Genomic DNA, 13,407 nt, shown 5'->3' with positions numbered 1-13,407 from the left:
CCATAGGCATGGGAAATATAAACTGTGATCTGCGTCACCTTATCGTAATCGATAAGGAGGTCAGTGCCAGATGATTAGGAACGCGCTTGAATAACGTAACATACTGTTTTACGCTGGGGAATTGATGCCATGACACTCTTATAGTCCTAAAATTAAACACCAATGCATATGGCTTGTATGTACAGTATTTAATCACAGAGAAAGAACTATATATGTTATTAAGTAGGCCTATGTAATACTTGTGTCATTTAAGATGCATGGTTAAGCAAACTAATTTTTGTATTCTGGAAAACATATTATTCATTTAAATTAATCGTTATGTTAATTTACTACTTATCAAGTTTCATATTATTTTGTACTATTTACGGTTCTGTAAGTGCAACTTCATTTCAAAATTCAGAGATGTCAGTCAGTTACAGAAATGAGGTCAGTCTGTTACACATCACTTTTTCGGCCATAACTCCATTACTAATCGTGGTTTGGAGGTCGTTTGCAACTTAAACTGAAGATTACAATTTCCTTTCCGAACTATATTTTGCAAAATTGTATCAGCAATGACAATTCAGAGAAATCTGTGGAGAACCATGTTCACCCGAAGAGAGAGTTGACATTTATGTCACACTTTGGACGTAAATAAATAGTATATTTTTCCTATTAAAGAAGTTTATTTTTATATGTATCTTAAGTGTACACTTCCCTCTATAAAAGCCTGCGGTGACACAGTCTAATTTCAACCCATTATACAATTTAGGCAGACATTTTGCTGTCAAAGTGTACTGTAAATTTCAGTCAGTTACACGTGGAATTGCTCCTAATAAATCTCTGGGAAGTTGGCATATATCGTCGGTTTACAAGCAAAACACACTAAGTAAAAAAAAAATTACTTCTCAGAAAAAGGCGTTTAAAAGTTCTTGACAAAACTGAATCCTCAAAACTTTATTTTTAGTAAACTGTTTCTCTTTATGTGTATTTCATTTTCTAATTCTAAGTATATATATATATATATATATATATTATTTTGATTTTTTTTTACTTAATGTGTGTTTTGCTTTGTAAACCGACGATATTTTCTTTATTGTGAAAATCTTTTTCCTTTTCCAGTGCTATGTGATCATTCTCTCCCAGAAATTTGAATACATAAAATATTTACTTAATATCAAAATAAACTCAAAGGGACAAAAAAAAAGTGGAGCAGAGCCGCTTCTATGACAAGCCACACATTACAGTTGATGCAGTCGTAACTGGTTATTTACGTCTGTTAACTGCGACTTTCATTACGCTAGAAAAAGGCGCACGTCGATCACACTGAACGTGCAGTTTTCTGCTGCGTCACACAAATTATACGTTTCAGAACATTACTCTGGAAACAATGCCACAGCTTAAAGAGTTGGCTATACTAGCGTCTAAGTGGGACATAGCCTGGAGTCGGAGAAGTGAAGGCATTCGAGACAGCCGGACAGTTTCACCAGTCTAGTATATACAGTCACGAAGCTCAAACGTAGTAAATATGCATCCATAGATAGTTGCTAACCACTAGGGTCGCTAATATCGCCTCATTACAGACAATGCGAAATAGTACCGGCACAGTTTTTTGTTCCTAGCACCCTCACAACTCAAGCTTCGTGACTGTGTATACTAGACTGTGGTTTCACTGCCCATTCTAGCTCATTCTGACGGGTAATAACGTGAAAGATTCCATCATCTTCGTATTTTGTGTTGTTCATCAAACCACTACATCATGGCAACAAAGAAGATTATGTAATGGGGTGGGGTACATAATTTCCGTCGTATGTATGAAATACATGAACACAAATACATACAGGATGAAAGGGGTATAAGTGCCGTTATTTTAACTGATGATTATTCATGTCATAAGGAAGAAAAAAGTCCTAATTTTTTTTTCCAATTGCAATATTTAACTAATTATTAAAGTTTACAATATTAGACGTTTTGCAACGTTGCTGGATAGGGAGGAGGGGTTTATAAGTACACAGTACAGCTCAAGCGGGTACAGACATACCGGTACAGTTGCTCTGTTCTAGTGCAGGAGCGGACCATGATAATACTATTGTTTACAAAAAACGAGCAGCAAATACAAACTTTCAATCTCATTAATAGAATATTAAGGTAAATTTACATTTTATGTAACAATATTCCACCATTTTATAGTATGTCTAAAAAGTAAACAATAATGGTTTTCTGCACAAAATCACACGGACCTTTTTCTAATGCAAAATTATAATCTCTCCCGCTTCCGTAAAGCAGTATCATTTTTAAACAAATTTCTGGTTGTGTGATTTTCGAAACGGGGTAACAGACTCCTAATTTCTAATAATCGTTGAGAAACTGCTACAAAAGTTCGCCGATTATGTAACCTTCTTTGAGGAAAACGTTAACGGTACATCCTTCTTGCCTCACTTGAATTACGACGACTTTCTCAATAATTAATGACATATGACATTCCTAAACTGTGAATGACGTTGTAAGTTGTTTATTGAATACCCTGTACTGAACTGTCATCAGCTCGGCAGTATACCTATGGACAGGGAGCTTGAACTCAGCTGACTCGTACTTACGTCTGTGCAGAGTACTGCCTGCTGAACACGTTGCCACGTCTCTCACGCCAGAGTATTAGGAAATTTAAGCATACACTTTTATTTAATTTCAAGAAAACGTAATAGAAAACACAAATATTTATTTAAACTAATATTAAGTCTTTTCTAGATATACCTACTGATGTAATTGTTTTCGTAATTTTACTAACGATATAAGCAGTATAACGCAAATAAAATAAGAAAAGAAATATTTTTTCTGGGAAAACTATCAAGTTTTGACCCTATGTTGTATGTACATTTTTTGATCCTGTAGACCGTCCCCGACGACTGTGAAAAGGACGGTATTTATACCCCTTACACCCTGTATGTTAGAAAACGTTCAGCAAGAAGTGATGTAATTAGATCTCTGAATCTTAGGTCCTTAATTTTTTTAAATTGGTTATTTTACGACGCTTTATCAACTGTTATGGTTATCTTGCGTCCGAGTGAGATGAAAGTGATAATGCCGGCGAAATGAGTCCAGGGTCCAGCGCCGAAAGTTACCCAGCATTTACTCTTAATGGGTTGAGGGAAAACCCCAGAAAAAACCTCAACCAGGTAACTTGTCCCAAGCAGGATTTGAACTCGGACTCGCTCGTTTCACGGTCAAACATGCTAACCGTTACTCCACAGCAGTGGACCAAGTCCTTAAAACCCAGCTTTTAGGAACACCGTTTTAGATACCTAAAAATACAATTTCAGGCAGATAAAAATACGATTTATACACTGGAATGTGGTTCTACTTATTAAAACTACAATAACAATAAAATACAGTTAATTAGTGAATACTATGCTTTATTTGGCTTTTCTATAGTACGCGACACAAACTTCCAAGTTTCATTTTTCTAAGTTCCTCGATGCGGAAATCATGACAGGTTAGGTTAGATAATGTTAGTTTAAGCTTTTCGTATGCCTTGCATAGACCTATACGAATCTGTGTTAGGTTAGGTTAGTTTAGGCTTTTTGTATACATTGCAAATACGAATCTGACAGGTTAGGTTAGGTTAGTTTAGGCTTTTTATATGCCTTGCATATAATAAATTGAAGTGAAATGTGCGTTTCGCGTTCATTTTGAAGTGTTCTACCTCTTTATTTAATAATCACTTTTGGTTGGTTACCTACACTGATTAATTCTTTCCAATTTTTACCCATTTTCTAAAACGTTTTCAAGTGAATTGACGGTCTATATTAATTTTTCACATTCCAAACTACCTTCCCTCTGAAAATTAGACAATTTTTCCATTTTCTTCGTCAAACCTTCAGTGTCGCTGCTATAGAATTTTTTTTTTTTTTGTGAGAAAGGGGTGAACTTTAGCCGTTTGCTGTGCCAAAAAGTGTTACAAACTTGATACAATAAATCTGCAGTAGCATTATAAAAATATTCATGGAGCGCATAGTTATATCAAAGGTTAAGTATTTAATTTTTTAAGATTCAGTTAATTGAAATTTAATTCTAAGACCGACACTGGTCGACAGTGACCTATAGATGACGATGATATATTAGGAAAATTTTCTCTTTGTTAAATAACATACAGAACTTTATTTTTAAGAGGTGAAAGAATGTAGCATTCTACTGGGCGCCGTAAAAAGAAACGCCACTTCGACAAACAAAATCCAATTTAGTCGTTAAGTGACACTACTATGTTATCAATGGGCGTAACTAGAGGAGAGGAAGGGGGTACATGTTCCCCACCATACTACAGTTCAAGAACAGACTTGGAAAGGCGACAGCGGGAAGTTTAAAGCCGTGTAAACGAACTACGTTCCGCTATTGATATAGTAGTGCCAACATATTTCAGTATCATGTTTCCATATAAATATCGACATGAAGCAGAAATAATTTCCATTATCTGTCGAAAAAAATCCTTAATTAACCTCTACACACCAGCCCATGAATTTAAGAAACAGCTATCTTTAATGTCAGTAATAAGGCAATTGAAAATCACTAAGAAAGGAAATAAATTAGAACTTTCACTCCTCGCGCAAAAAAAAAAAAAAAAAAAAAAAAAAAAAAAAAAAAAAATCTCAGCAGTAGGAATATAGGGCAAAACATTTAAACGATGCGGTCATTAAAAATCCAGTTGAGAAACAAGTAACATTTCAAGAAATCAGAGTAATCACATAATATATGAAAACTCGGTAACGAAACACCATTACGTTTTTCTGTCAGAGACACACGAATATTTAACTTTTCACACAGTTATTTTCGTAAAATCCGTCCATATTATATGATAAAATAAATAAAAGAGAATGTTTTATTTCAACTAAATTTGTATCGTATATAAACTGAAGGGGCTGTCTCAACTAACCTAGAAATGAATGCAATACTCACAGAGACAGACTGCAGCTAGAAGTCTGACAGCATTTTCAGGTGTGTGGCAGTCCAGGAAGAAAGGTTTGGCAGCATACTGGGCGAAAGTAAGGGCCACAATAGCCTGTGTGGTCGGCCTGAGTACAACCAAGCTCACCCACAGTTGCAAGAAGGCCGAAAGGGGGCCGAAAGCTTCCATAATGTACGCATAATCACCACCCGACCGCGTTATACAAGTTCCCAGTTCAGCATAACACAGAGCCCCGAGCATCGAAAACACTCCAGACAGCAGCCACACTATGAGAGAAACTCCCACGGATTTCGTTTCTTTGAACACTCCAGTAGGAGACACGAATATCCCTGATCCTATGATAGTTCCTACTATAATAGCTACACCGTTCTGAAGCGTTATCTTCCTTTTCAACGCCACTCTCTCCCCATCGCCACTACACGTGGTTCCGCCTTCCAGCATTTCATCCTCGCTTTTCACTCCCATCTTGTATTATACTCTCTATTACACTAAACCCCTCTTTGTGAAGCACTTATGGTTTATTAAAATCTCTTAAAACACTACACTGACGCAACACTTCACTCAGCTATCGAACAGAAAGCTAATTTCGAACGATTCTTTCCCCTTCAACTGTTTTCATGTGGCTACGTCTAGCCACTGTGACCAGCGCCTCACAAGGCAATGCAGGCTCACGATCGACCCACTACGCATGCGTACTGGATAGTACAGCCCGCTACAAACGTCAGCCACCTCCTCTTTACTACCTGAGTTGTAAGTTACCCCTAAACTTGCATCAGCAACGGTTACCTTCACCGCTCTCATTCATATCAGCCTACATTTTATTCAGAGAGCTTGTTTAACATCCTTTTGCACAGATAACGTCATTGTCTCTTGTTATCATATTATACAATTTACTGGTATCTATAGTCGTCTGTTTCCTGTTTCGTCATTATTAGTAATTTTCACAAACTGATAATATGTTAATAAATTAAGGGCCTATTCATTTAATTTGCTTAGCAAAACTAAACTTACACTGACGTAAAACGGAGTAAGTAAGATCGCTTTTAAAAATCACATTTATAAATACAAATTGCACGTTTAGTGATATGAAAACGAATGTTACGAAGATGACTTTCTTTCTTTATGAGTTAGTTTCACACAAACGGAATTCACACAATAACAACGTAAAAATAGAGGGGGAAATTTTGGAGTTGGAGATAATTGTCAAGTTTACACGGAAACTTGTGCAACTTTCGAATTTATTACTGTAAATGGATAAATAATGTAATGTAAAAAAAGGTAAAGGTATCCCGTAACATGCCATGAAGGCACTTGGGGGGCATGGAGGTAGAGCCCCATGCTTTCCATGACCTCTGCACTAGAATGAGGTGGTGTGGTCGGCACCACGCTCTGACCGCCTTTTACCCCCGGGAAAGACCCGGCACTCAATTTTATAGGAGGCTGAGTGAACCTCGGGAATGTAATGTAATATATTAATTAAAATAACATACTGTAACATAAATTTCATGATTTGGATAGAAGCAAAAATATTATACAAAGTGAACCATAAGTAATGTCAATAATTTTAGGGGGTTATTCTTTGAGATATTTCATACAAAAAACTTAATACAGTTTTACTCATTTTTGCTTCCTTTTCTAGATAAAAATTGTTTCTTAAGGAACATTTCATAGCGTGTTTTGGGGAAGTCTTTGATTTAATTCACAACATGCTCAGTAAGTTTAAGAGAGCAGTGTATTATGGTAATAAAATATGATTGAAAGACTTTTAGTTTTGTCCTTTAAATGTGCAGAAATTTGATTCGAACAAACGTAACTCTTCGTTCTGAAAAGGAATTTTACAATATTATATACTGTATGTTTGGATTAAATTTCTGCACATTTAAACAACAAGACTAAAACTCTTTCAATTATTTATTATCATAATTCACTGTTCTCTTAAACTGACTGAGAATACTGGGAATTCAATCAACATTTTTCCCAAAACACGCTATGAAATGTTTCAAATTCTTATCTAGAAAAGAAAGCAAAATCGGGCAAAATTGTTTTAAGCTTGTTCGTTTGAAATATCTTAAAGAATAACACCCTGAAATTAACGGGATTCTTACGGTTCATTCTGTATATCCTTCATGACCGGAGAATTTTATACCACCTTTCCTATATGTTCAACTAAAAACAATTGCATTATATATTTCAAGTATCTAGGCCTACTTGTACTTACTCTTTTTTAAGTTGAAACTAACCAAGAACACTTCAGAGCTAAATAGCAAAATACGTTGAAAATACAGAGATCTAAATTTTTCTGCGACTTTCGGTTCAAGTTTAATTCAGTGGTCAAGTTTAATCTATTCTACGATAACTGAACTGTAGTAATATAATAGTTATTTATTATACAAGTGTTACGAGTGTCTTTTTATTTTGTTAGTAAAGATGTTTCCGAAATAAATCGCTAAGTCGAGTATAGCAAACCTACGAACAAAACAAAACCCTAGTATTAAAAGTAGTTTCTCTTAATAAGCTCTCCCAGACTGGTCTATGTTTACTAAGATCATATAATTAGTTTCTTTCAAGGTCTACTTTTAGCATTTGCTAAAATAATTACTAATTACACATGTCCTGCTTATTTATTATTAAACTCCTGTACTGTACTGTTATTATCTTCAATGCTGGTATCAACAGTCTTTTGTTTATTGCCTCATCATTAGTTTTTTTAACATCTTTGATAAATCTCGTTAGTTTCGATAAATACTTGCATAATACCACACTCTAGTATATACAGTCACGAAGCTCAATACGTAGGGAATATGTATCCATAGATAGTTGCTAACCACTAGGATCGCTACTATCACCTCATTACAGACAATGTGAAATAGTACCGGCACAGTCTATTGTTCCTAGTACCCTCAACAACTCGAGCTTCGTGACTGCATATACTAGACTGTGATAGCTAATACTAGTAACTTAGGTTCTTAGTAACACTGACAAAACACTGATAATAACTGATGTACTATAAACAATAGCCTATATATTATATTAGGATCTCAATTTTATTTTAACGAGGATGACGGGTGAAATTTTGGTCATTTTCAGTCAAAAATCGCATTTTCGTTTTCTTGTAAAAAAATATTAGCAATGTCTTACTTATAGGCTATGTTCAGCAAGTTTCAATGCTCTGCGGCGTTCGAAAGCATAAAAATTACGCAATATATAAGTGGCTGCACCCTTGAACTCCAATTTCATGCAAATTTTACAAGCTGTTTTCTCACATTTTTTTTTCAACACATTTCTTCAGGTTCGAAGTGTAAAGGCTCTTACAATTTTGATGCTAGGAATATGAAATGTTTACTGCATGTTCTATATATTGTGGTAAAAAAAATAGCACACGGGTTTTATGATTAAATAATTACTTTTTTTTAATATAAAAAATGAAATATTTATAGTGGTAATGAAAAATTTCTATTTTTAGGTATGCAGTGGTTATAAAATTTTTTCCCTCTTTTGTGGTAAGAATATAGAAAAACTAATGTGTAATGTTTTTCTAAATATGCCACTGGTCTTGAAAAAAATTTAGTGAATAATGAGCGACACATTTCATTTTCAAAATATTTTTTTTTAATAGGCCTAACTCAGAAACCAATCCATTCACAGGAATAAAACTTCACCACATCATTATCTACCACACCGTGATTATGTTTACAAAAAATCAAGGACGTAGCTTGAAAAATGTAGAAAATAGAAATTTCACCCCTCTTAAGCACTAATTTGATAATTTGTACTACATTATGCTCTGTTCATTCATTACTAGTATATACTTTATTTGCAGGAATACGTTTACACCCTTTTATTTATATTTCAAGTTACAGGTATCAATAGTGTGTTTTTTGCGCCGTCATTTGTCAACAACTTCAACGAATAATCGATAATAAGTTCATAGGTTGTTCTCAGTAACTGATTTGCTTAGTATCATGACAGGACACATCCTAATTTATTGCTGTGTAGGGACAGAAATATATCTCGATAATTCATATGCAGAGTCCACAGCAGTGGCTATGTGGACAGCATATGCACTTTCCAACCAAGTTGTCCGAGGTTGATTCCCGTGAGCAATAAAAGATTATCTTCCATCCACTGAATTGAGTGTTTGTCCATTGCCTTGTGATTGTCCTGTGATGTCTTTGCAATGGCCCTTTGTCATGCAGTTCCCATGACCATGGAGGCCCGCATTTGACAGTTGTGTGGTGTGCGAACAGATGACTCGCCCTCATCTACCCGCTGAAGTAAGTCGGACTAAAATGGAGAGTTATGCAGAGTAAGAAAGAAGAAATAAATTTATATCCACTATTAATTTATTATCAAATTTTGTAAGTCTTTTTATCGTCTTGAAGTTCTCGTATCAATAGTCATTTGTTTCTTGCGTCGTCATTTGTTTATTTGAAATTTCGATAAATCTCAGCTAGTATCGTTAAGTAATCGATAAGTACAGAGATTAAGTAACAGTGTGACTGATTTGCTTTGGTATACTAAAAAAAAACTGATAATGATTGATTTGTAAATGCTATCGAAGGTGCTTGAGTAATTTCATATTAAGCAGCAATCCTATAGTTTATAATTTTACTGCCCTCCTTAATAATATATCAATTGACCCTATTTCTAGAAACTGCGTTAACATTCTCTCGTTTAAATATCGCTATCGTCTTGAAGTTGTTGGTATATATCAGTAGTCATTTGTTTACTGCAACGTCGTTTGTGAACTTCGATAAATCTCTCGTGTCAGTAAGGAGAACATACATAGACTAATGTCAATAACTGAATGTGGGCCTATCAGTAACAATGATAAAACAAATGATAGTGACATAAATGTTTCATATTCTGACACAAGAGGGCTTAGAATATTTAAATTAAATTTCTAAGCCCTCTTGTTCTGACACTAGCCCCAAATTGCTAATTTGAAATTCTTTGCTGATTCAGTTTCACTCGTCATCACTTCTGGTATAGTCGGAGGCACCGATTTTGGCAGATGACCTCGATGACATTTCCATTAGGAGAGCCAATATTGTTTGTGTAAGCTGCGAGAATGAGATGCGATAACATTCAGAGTCGTTCATATTTTCATAACAGCAACTCATATCAATTATCCTTATTATGAAACACACCACGGTACAGTCCTACTCAAAGAATACCTTTTATAAATGTAAATGACTTCTGTTTGCAATGATTTTACAAATACGTCTCCTACATTTTCTAAATTAAATTAATTCCTAATTAAAAGGAAAAACCATTGCATTGCGCACATATATATATATATATATATATATATATATATATATATATATATATAATCCTACCCTTACCAGATCAATATACAAGATCTGTCCAGTAATAATCTAGGGATCGTCTACTGGTGGTGCGACAATTCAAGTTAATAAAATTACGATTCTTCTTAAGAATCAAAATATAATTTGGTTAATTGGATAAAATTGCATGCTGCGGAAGTTAGATTTATATAAGAGTATAATAAATAGGATTGGAATGGATATTACAAGGGCAATAATTTCTTCACACGCACATTGTGAATAGAACAGAGAAGAAAGCATTTTAAAATATTCCCTGCACAAATAGCACCAATTGAAAAATATAATTACCATTCACAATAAATACTGTATTTTATGGATTCTAAAAAGTTGTTTATTAATCTAGAGGTATTGGCTGATGACTATATTAAATTCCAGCACAACATTCATTCAGAATATGTAGAAATTACACTTTGGATTTTACTAAATGTATAGGCCTACTATCAAAAGGTGTTACATACCCCCTTAAATACTGTACATGTGTTACCTGTGCGATATCCGATGTTTAATTTTTTAAAATATATGTAATTCATAGTACTGAAATAGCCATATTGAATTCGCGCAAATTGTATTATTCGTAATTTTCGTCTCGAAAACCCCTAAGATATCTAATTTAATTATTCACCCATTTTTGTCCCACTCCACCACTTTCGGGACAAAGTCGGACTAAATAATACCTTATTCGTATTCTGTGATCGCAAAGATCCCCAGATATCGACTTTCATCGAGATCGGATGACATGAGATTTCTCACTCCCTTCTGCCTTTTCATCAGTACCTTAGGATATGGTATTTAAAAAATCTAAGAATGTTTAACCAATATTGTAGAGAGTAACCTTCATTTTAAATTTTATGTCTCTAGTTAAATATAGTTTAGTGAATTTTTAAAATCGTCGACTTCTTTCTCTCTCCTCTCTACTCGAAAAAAAAGAAAGAAAAAAAAACTGAAGTTATTTCAATTTTTTTACTTTCCTTATACATTTTAGAAACAATTCTGAGAGATGAGATGAATAGTCTAACCCAATTTTATGAGTGAAACTTTGTTTTAAATTTAAAGGCTGCACGTCTGCTGGTTAAAAAAAATAAATCGGTATAATTATTTTGATCATTACTGCCTCCCATTTTCCATCCCTTAATGTTCGTATTTCGTAAAACTCAGTCTTATCTATTGACTAAGGATTAACATATTTCCATATATATTTTGAAATTAAAGGACGAGGAAGCTAAGCAGAATTATCAGGTCGAAATTTCGAATAGGTTTGCCACTTTAGAAAGTTCCGACGAAGTTGAGAAAGAATTAGATGTTAATAGCGTGTGGGAAAATATCAGAGATAGTATCAAAATTGCAGCTGAGCAGAGCATAGGTTATTATGAAACTAAGAAAAAGAAACCGTGGTTTGATGAAGATTGTTGCATGGTAGTAGAAAGAAGGAAACAGGCAAAATTGAAATTCTTACAGGATCCAGTTGAGGAGAAGAGAGATAATTATTTCAATGAAAGACGGGAAGCAAGTCGTACACTTAGGAATAAAAGAGAGGTTACTTGAAGGAAAAACTGAATGAGGTAGAAACAAATAGTAAGAATAAAAACATTCGAGATTTATATAAGGGTATAAAGGAATTTAAGAACGGATATCAGCCAAGGGTAAACGTGATCAAGGATGAGAATGGTGACTTGCTTGCAGACTCTCCATCAATCCTAAACAGATGGAAAAACTATTTTGCGCAACTACTAAATGTACATAGGCCAAATAGAAATGATCGGGACGAAATTGAAATACAAACTGCTGAGCCATTTATACCCGAACCCACGCTTTCAGAAGTCGAAATTGCGATAGAAAATCTGAAAAAGTACAAGTCTCCAGGTATCGATCAAATTCCAGCAGAATTAATACAAGAGGGTGGGAGTGCATTATACAGCGAAATTTATAAACTTGTACTTGCTATTTGGGAAAAAGAAATTGTACCAGAACAATGGAAGGAGTCCATAATTGTACCTAATTTTAAAAAGGGGGACAAAACCAACTGTGGTAACTTTCGAGGAATATCACTTTTGTTGACGTCGTACAAAATTTTGTCCAATATTCTTTTGAGAAGATTAACTCCGTACGTAGATGAAATTATTGGGGATCATCAGTGCGGTTTTCGGCGTAATAGATCGACTATTGATCAGATTTTTTGTATTCGACAGATAATGGAGAAAAAATGGGAGTATAAGGGTACAGTACATCAGTTATTCATAGATTTCAAAAAGGCTTATGACTCGGTTAAGAGGGAAGTATTATATGATATTCTTATTGAATTTGGTATTCCCAAGAAACTAGTTCGATTAATTAAAATGTGTCTCAGTGAAACATACAGCAGAGTCCGTATAGGCCAGTTTCTATCTGATGCTTTTCCAATTCACTGCGAGCTAAAGCAGGGAGATGCACTATCACCTTCACTTTTTAACTTCGCTCTAGAATATGCCATTAGGAAAGTTCAGGATAACAGGCAGGGTTTGGAATTGAACGGGTTACATCAGCTTCTTGTCTATGCGGATGACGTGAATATGTTAGGAGAAAATACACAAACGATTAGGGAAAACACGGAAATTTTACTTGAAGCAAGTAAAGCGATCGGTCTGGAAGTAAATCCCGAAAAGACAAAATATATGATTATGTCTCGTGACCAGAATATTGTACGAAATGGAAATATAAAAATTGGAGATTTATCCTTCGAAGAGGTGGAAAAATTCAAATATCTTGGAGCAACAGTAACAAATATAAATGACACTCGGGAGGAAATTAAACGCAGAATAAATATGGGAAATGCGTGTTATTATTCGGTTGAGAAGCTCTTATCATCCAGTCTGCTGTCGAAAAATCTGAAAGTTAGAATTTATAAAATAGTTATATTACCGGTTCTTCTGTATGGTTGTGAAACTTGGACTCTCACTCTGAGAGAGGAACATAGGTTCAGGGTGTTTGAGAATAAGGTTCTAAGGAAAATATTTGGGGCTAAGCGGGATGAAGTTACAGGAGAATGGAGAAAGTTACACAACACAGAACTGCACGCATTGTATTCTTCACCTGACATAATTAGGAACATTAAATCCAGACGTTTGAGATGGGCAGGGCATGTAG

At 34.6% G+C, this 13,407-nt stretch overlaps 1 protein-coding gene across 2 annotated transcripts in view; it reads right to left on the bottom strand.

Annotated features, from left to right (window-relative positions):
• JhI-21 (Juvenile hormone Inducible-21) overlaps positions 1–13,407 on the bottom strand; it is a 148,309-nt gene that overhangs the window by 97,401 nt on the left and 37,501 nt on the right. The window contains exon 1 of one of the 2 annotated variants that reach the window (XM_069835871.1): positions 4,927–5,625. The exons of the other annotated variant lie outside the window; for it this stretch is intronic. Within the exon in view, the coding sequence (XP_069691972.1) occupies positions 4,927–5,401 (475 nt within the window). The 5' untranslated portion in view covers positions 5,402–5,625. Of the gene's footprint in view, positions 1–4,926; positions 5,626–13,407 lie in introns of those variants that run through there. 2 annotated transcript variants of the gene reach the window in all.

Source organism: Periplaneta americana, chromosome 9 (genome assembly GCF_040183065.1).
Source record: "Periplaneta americana isolate PAMFEO1 chromosome 9, P.americana_PAMFEO1_priV1, whole genome shotgun sequence".
Taxonomy (NCBI): domain Eukaryota; kingdom Metazoa; phylum Arthropoda; class Insecta; order Blattodea; family Blattidae; genus Periplaneta; species Periplaneta americana.
Note: the sequence above shows the minus strand (reverse complement) of the source record. Positions and strands in the feature narration are given on the sequence as shown.